The sequence below is a fragment of the Apium graveolens genome, chromosome 3 (genome assembly GCF_009905375.1).
Source record: "Apium graveolens cultivar Ventura chromosome 3, ASM990537v1, whole genome shotgun sequence".
In the NCBI taxonomy this organism is placed as follows: domain Eukaryota; kingdom Viridiplantae; phylum Streptophyta; class Magnoliopsida; order Apiales; family Apiaceae; genus Apium; species Apium graveolens.
Genome location: NC_133649.1, coordinates 23475938 through 23483600, shown reverse-complemented (window position 1 = coordinate 23483600; position 7663 = coordinate 23475938). Strand labels below are relative to the sequence as shown.

The 7663-nt window shown below is 32.3% G+C and overlaps 1 protein-coding gene across 1 annotated transcript; it reads left to right on the top strand.

The window, feature by feature from the left end:
* Positions 1–939: 939 nt before the first annotated feature.
* On the top strand, positions 940–4215 carry LOC141710638 (transcription factor MYB52-like). Its single transcript, XM_074513195.1, has 4 exons — positions 940–1074; positions 1351–1494; positions 3233–3628; positions 3741–4215. The coding sequence occupies exons 2-4, from the start codon at positions 1380–1382 to the stop codon at positions 3929–3931; spliced, it is 702 nt and encodes a 233-aa protein (XP_074369296.1). The 5' UTR covers positions 940–1074; positions 1351–1379; the 3' UTR covers positions 3932–4215.
* The last annotated feature ends 3448 nt before the right edge of the window (positions 4216–7663 follow it).

Below are 7663 nucleotides of genomic sequence, written 5' to 3'. Positions count from 1 at the left end.
CCGTTAGATATAATTTTAAAAATTATTATAATGTTATAAGATCGAATTCAAAAGCATCATATTATTAAAATATAATTTATAATATATAATGATAAAAATCCCTATATAGCACGGGTTATATAGTATATATGTAGACACACACTGTCATTACTCTTACGGTAACAACATTGTTAACGCAACTCCCCACATTTTTTGGGAAAAGAAAAAAAGAGATGGAAATAGAAAATAACATAAATAAATGTTAAGAAAAAAATATGAATCTCTTTTATATTGAGGGGTTTGTGCAAAAATGAGGGAAAATATGAAAAAGAAAAAGTAAATGTCATATATTATTTAAAAAGCAATGTGAGATGTTTAAAAAAATTCCATTTTTAAAATTCTTGTTTATCTTCTCCTCTCTCTCTCTATTCAAACTTTGGAGCAGAGTGTTACCAGAAATAAAATGAATTGCAACTACATATGCAACGGATCGATGGGGCGCCGGAGATGGAGGATCCACGTGCATTTGCCTAAGGTCAATTTAGGTTAGGGAAAACCTAATTAAATTACTGAAAACAGTTAATTAGTTAGATGAGAAAGGTGATGAGGACCTAAAATTGATGCGTATGTACAACCCTTACACTTAAGTTCTAACTGCAATACCAACCTTCTCATGCAGCACCACTTTTGTAGTACTATAATACAACTTTATTTTTAAGAAATAAAATACAAGTATAGGCGCACGCATGGATTTGTACGGTTAGCTTGTATTTAGGTTGGACCAGAGACTACAAACGTAAACAGTGAATAGTAACAATAAGCTCTCTTATTTACACCTATTTTTTGTAAGTTAATAAAACGTAATTTATATAATAAAATAAGAAAGTAGTAGTAGTAAATAGGATAGGTGGGTAGACGTTGTAGGTTAGAAACTAGCTAGCTAGGAAGGACGTTGAAAGGAGAACGGAATTTACCCCCACCAAGCAACCTTGTTCGATCAGTTGTGTTGTGTGTGTATAAAATTTAAAAAAATATAGGAGGAGTATATAAATGGAAAATTTGTTAGCCTAAACGTAGCATCAATCGCTGGTGAAGGTTTGTCTGTCCAAACTCCTCCAACTCTCTAACGGGAATCTCTACTTATTTCTCACCCTCCCCTCTCTATCCCCCCCCCCCCCCTTCTTATTATAAATTCAGATCTGCTTTATTCTACCTTCTTTAGTTATTTCTTAATTTATCCCCGGTGTTTTCGTATTCTGATCTAAAACCTGATTTTTCCTTCACTTCTCTGTTGAAATATTTCGGGGCTTATATTATCACTTCAAGCTACATATATACTGAATTAGGGTTTTCTTTTTACAACCAAGGTAGATCCATCAACAGGATTAATATATAGAAAGATGTGCAGTAGAGGCCATTGGAGACCAGCTGAGGACGAGAAGCTCAACGAATTAGTGGAACGCTATGGACCTCACAACTGGAACGCCATAGCTGAAAAGCTCCATGGAAGATCAGGTTTGATCTCTCTCTCTCTCTCTCTCTCTCTCTCTCTCTCTCTCTCTCCCCCCCCCCCATCTACTCTCTCTTATATCTTCCTTCCCCTCCCTCCCTCCCTCCCTCTCTCTCTCTCTCTCTCTCTCTCTCCCCCTTCCTCCCCTCCGTATCCCTCTCTCCCCCAACCCTCCATCTCCCTCCCTCTGAGCTTTTATTTCCCTTTTCATATAATTTATTATAAACATGATTCTCTTTGGTGACAATTAAGGATCGATCCTAATTAAGTTCTAAGATCATCCAAACAGATTATAGTAGGAAACTTATATATCATGATTATTTTAGAGTTCCGACCTAGTAAGCTCAATTCTGACTAAATTAATGTGTGTTTTTCTTTTCCTTGCAGGGCTAGTTGAGTTGATTTTTTTTCTAAACAAAATAAATGGCATTACTTAGAGTCTATGCAAATTATTTTTGTTAACTTGGAACATATTATTTCAATTCCAGATGTTATTTTAAAAAAATAAATAAAGGGTACACTAGCTGTGTTCAGATACGTACATAGTTTAGGTAGGGTTTCAATATTTATTTGTTATGGTGATAAGCTGAGCCTGAACGTGCGTTTTCTGCTGGCTATATATATCTTCATACATACACACACAAACACAACCTATAGTATCTGTGCATATATTTCGGGATCAGATTATGAGAGACCATGAATAGAAATTATATAAGTTACTACATAATTCCAAACCAGATTGAACAAATATATATTCATGAACACTTCCTCTCTGGTCAGCCGACCGATAATCCAACAATAAAAACTTACAAATGAGGTACGAATAAAATGAACGTGTTTTTGTACCATGTTAATTAGTAAGCAAGTACCATCTCATTATAAAAGTATCAATTGTAGAAAAAGGCCTTTAAATGAATTATATATTATTCAACATATATATACATGCCTTTACTAGAATCATCTTATATGGACAATCATCTTATTTGGAGAACCCCTAAAAATTATTAATTCTAATATAAAATTTTATCACAAATTATAAAATTTTATTTTAAAAAATATATAATTCGATGCTAGTCTTGAATAATAATTATATTTGAATATAATAAAAAAATTTAACAATTAAAATTTAAATAATTAATGAATTTTAAATTTGATTTTATAGTATAATAATTTTTAATAAATGTGATCTTACTATATGATTCTGTTATATAACCAAGTTAAACTTTTTCATTAAATTTCAATGATTTTTTATATAAAATATTGTGTAACTTCGATTTTTAACTTGGTAACTAAAATTTGTAAATGAAAAATGAAATAAATCATAAATTCTATATTTTTAAAATAGTGGTTGTCCACAATTCTCTATGGTTCTCCACGGAGTCCTACCCTGTTTATATATATATATGTATACTCAACATATCTACTCCGACCAGGTTTCTATGGGAGGTGATTACAACAACACCATACATGTTTTAATATATGATTGTTTGAAGTAAGAAGTTGTTAAGAACCATTCTGAAAAGAAGAAGAATTTTAACACTGTCTTTATATAAACCATACATAAATACTCGCACAGCATGAACACTTATTTATATGCTAGCTATGATGTATCTGTGCTACCTGACCATTTTGCCTTGGTGTTATACTGTCAAATTAATCCATTTCATTCCTTCATTTTAAATCCATGCATTGTTTATATGAAATATTGTATACCACACTAACACAATTAAGCTTTTAAATCAGGCAAGAGTTGTAGGTTGAGATGGTTCAATCAATTGGATCCTAGAATTAACCGTAGCCCCTTTTCTGAAGAAGAAGAAGATCTCCTTCTTGCTTCACATCGAATTCATGGAAACCGATGGGCTATTATTGCTAGATTGTTCCCTGGTCGAACTGATAATGCAGTTAAGAATCATTGGCACGTTATCATGGCACGAAGATGCAGAGAAAGATCCAAGCTTTATGCTAAGAGAGCTGCACAGACCTTGTCCAAACATGATCATCACACAAAGAATTTGGCTTCATTAGTTGAAAAATATACTCATAGATTTGAGTTTCCAATGGTACATAACTACCACCCAAATTTATTTGATCCTCAGTCTCCGAATTTAATACAGCATCAGATCAAGCTTCATGAAGGTGCATTGCTTTTTATATAAGTACCATATCAAAGAAATTACTTATCGAGTTGATTATTTAATTTATAATGTACTTACTACTAAAGATCAATTTCGAAATCGATGGATTGCAGATAAAAAACAGAAAGTGGAGTTCTATGATTTTCTGCAAGTGAGAACGGAATCTCTGAGGAGCGAAGTGATTGATCAGGGTAAAAGAGATGATGAAGAGGTTGATCAGAATCAACTTAATGCAATTCAGGAGAATCCTAGTACAAGTGTCCCGTTCATAGATTTCTTATCAGCTCATACTTCTGCAGCCTAATCAAAACTAAACAGATAATTAACATCCTAGTATAGTTTAGTATACATGAGAAGAAAAGGTAGTACTTCTGTATGGGTTCATAAAAATATGACAAGCTGATACACTACATATGTACGTAAATGTTATGCAGAGAGAAACGGACGACCTAGTATATATACATGTGATATATATTCTGAGTTGTAAATTGTAATAATAAGCATGCATGGCATGGCCTGAGGAATTTATATAAAACCTCAGCAAGAAACATATATGTATTGGCGTATTGCGTATTGATTTATGTACTATAGTATGATGTGTAATCAGCATGATATAATAGTCTCAGTTTGTGTACTAATTATTAAATTAAATTATGTTATATATGATGATATTGATGCTCGTTTTTAATTTGAAAATTATTAGGTATTGTCCCAAAATCATGTTCCAAAAATTTTCCTAAATAACCAATATAATTACACGGTAAAAATGACGAGGACGAAGGTTCTCGACTCATATAACAGGTGTTAAAGAAATATCCTAATTATTGGATCATATATTTAATAATTTAATAATTTATATATAATATCCATTATGCAATGTATTATATTTTATTCATACATGCGTGATTATATTTTATGTTCATGCATATTTCTAATGACATAAATTGTATTATTCAAACCATAACGGTGATTATATTTAAATTTTGTCTAGATTTATGTAAGAGATGATTTTGTATAGTATGTATTTACTTTTCTATAAATCTATAAAAAAATCATGTATACTAACCTTATTTTGACCAATTTGATGCCCCCTAAGTAACACTAGGATCGGGAATAGATTTATCATTAATCACATTGATTTTTTTAATTAATTTAATTGACATTATCAATTATTGTTAATGCATGTGACGAACAATATATGATAATATAAGTAGTTGAAGACTATAATATTGCAAAGCCATTACCTTGAAATGACATTTAACAACCCAAATACTTGATGTCTTCGTTTAATTCAAAACTTGTTGTGCTCAAATCCTGTTTGATAACGATTTAACAAAGACATGCGATGAGAATAACGTAACAATTCTCCGTCTACATAAATATAAATAGACTACCTTCCTCCAGGCCCCTATATAATGCATACAATTGTTTTTAAATATATATATATATGGACTATTCTAATAAAAATCAATTTTAGAATAAAAAAATAAAAACTAGAAACCAAATAATTTTTTTTTAAAAATTACTTCGAAATATATCATATATGGTATGCAAATCGATCGTTGAGAGATGGAGAAAAAAACAGTGAAGTCGGATTTTAAAAAAACTTACTGTTTGACGGAAAAAATCAAATTAAAAAGGGAGGGGAGAAGCTGATATTGTATGCGGAAGGGTGTATGTTAGTTGGGTGTGGTGCTTTTAGGGGGACCATTAGATTAGTTTCTAGTTTCTATTTTAATTTTAGTTTCTATTTGATAATGTGCCTATATATATAATGCATACAATTTTCTGAAACTCTACGGTAGAAGTAATTTTTTGTTTAATCATATCGGCTCCTACTTTCCTAGCGATCTCTAGAATGCATAAAATTTGTATGTATTTATAGATGTTATTTTCTTATATATTCTCCAATTGTTTTGACATTCTTGAGCCACCATCTGTTGTCATTTGGTGTATCCTTGTCTCCCAAGGTAACAGGATTGACTTAAGCCCTCTTGATGAAATACACACTCATCATACACCAGAAGTTCAGGAGGGATATCAAGGAAATATGTAATTGTACTTGATGAAATAAAAACTCATCATACACTAGAGCTAAATGAATCGGGATGGGAGGACTCGAACTTGAGTCCCTCCCAAAACCGAGCTCTGATATAATTTTAAGTAATCAACTCATCTAAAATCTTAAGGTGGTGGAAAAACCTGAACATGATCTTATCACTACAGAAAAACAGGGCAAAACCGACCGACGGAAATGGACGGTTTTAATTGAAAACCGGTCGGTTAAAGACTTAAAACTGACGACATATTGTAGTCAATTTAAGACTGGTCGGTTATGACATTTGGTCGGGTTTAATGGTCATAACCGACCAGTATTATTGTCGGTTATATATCTTTGCCCTGAACCAAAATGTGGGGTCACTTTGTACACGTAGCACCATGTGTGCACACGTGGTGCCATGTCATTAACTCAAAATCGACCACAGTCGTCGGTGATGTGTTCTTTTTAGATGTTGACTGAAACTTATAACGACCGTGGTCAAAATGTGCACAATGGTCGGTTTAAAATCAGAAGCCAACTTAACTATACATAACCGATCACCATATAACCGACCACCCTGTCAAGAACATGGTCGGTTTTACGAAGAAGATGGTCGGTTATGTCCATAAATGGTCGGCTTTCTGGGAATTGTAATGGTAAAAAATGGTCGGTTATGTCTTCTGTCGGTCGGTTTTGAAGCTAAATTTTAAAAAAAAAAATTGCAGGTTTTCTACAGTCCCATACCAAACCAATTCAAACCAATCCAAATCAACAAAACACCAATTCTCTACACATCCAAATCAACAGAACACCAGTATACAATTCAACATAATCAATACATCAAATCAAAAAAAAATACTAAATCCGAAAAAACACTATTATATATAATATCATAACCATAATATATCCATTCAAACAAAATACTAACTCCGATAACCGGAGCATCAAACCGTAAAGTAGCTTTAAAATCAACACAACAAAGTATCACACTAAAAATATAACACCATCCCATAAACGACAAACTTTTAAATTACAATCATCCCATAAACGATAAATTTAACTAATCCAACAAAGAAACTTCAGACGATTCACCGTCTTCATCTTCCTGCCCACCATCCCCACCGACATCATCAACTTCCTCATCATCCGTCACCTCGTCCTCGGATGTATAATCCTTTTCATCTTCCAAAGCACGCCGATTGTTTTTCTATATGCACAATTATAAACTAATTATAAAAAAGAAACAAATTATTTGCAAATGAGAATAAATAATTAAACAACACAAATTAGGTTTATACCTCAGCAATACGAGTTTCGGTTTTCTGGACGATGTCTTCAACCAAACTCCCAACAATGTGTACAATCTCACCACTAATTAGGTTATTCCATTGCAATCTCACCACTGAAAAGCGTCCTCTATATCATTTTGCGCAATGATAGATTCATTAATTGGGCAGATTTTGTTGAAAATTTATATCCATTAACTTGACAACAATACCATAACCATATGCAGATTTTGTTGAAAATTTACATCCATTAACTTGACAAGTCTCAAAAATCATGACTTTTAATACAGGTCCTTCAAGCAAGTCCTTAAAACGAGATCTTTCCACCTCATCTTTATCAACGTAATGATAAAAAAAACATGTGATGCGACGTTGTAATTATAAGAATTAAAAATAAAACATGTAATTAAGGTTGCAAAATAGATAAATACCTTTTGTTTAAACCAAGTTTTAAATCGACTCTTGACAATACGATCTAAATCTTGAGGTGTTATTTTGGGGCGTTGTCTCATAACACAATCTTGGTACACATATTATTTAAAGTAAGATTTTGGTACCTTAGATAAGGTTGAACTTCGGGAGAGTTTAAAAGAACATATTCTTCCGCTAACTCTCGTTCATCATCATTCATGTAGCGAGTTCTTTCTTTTCTAAGAGATTGAATTGGATATTTGAAAACTTCTAAATTCTCGGAATTTTGCACATCAAA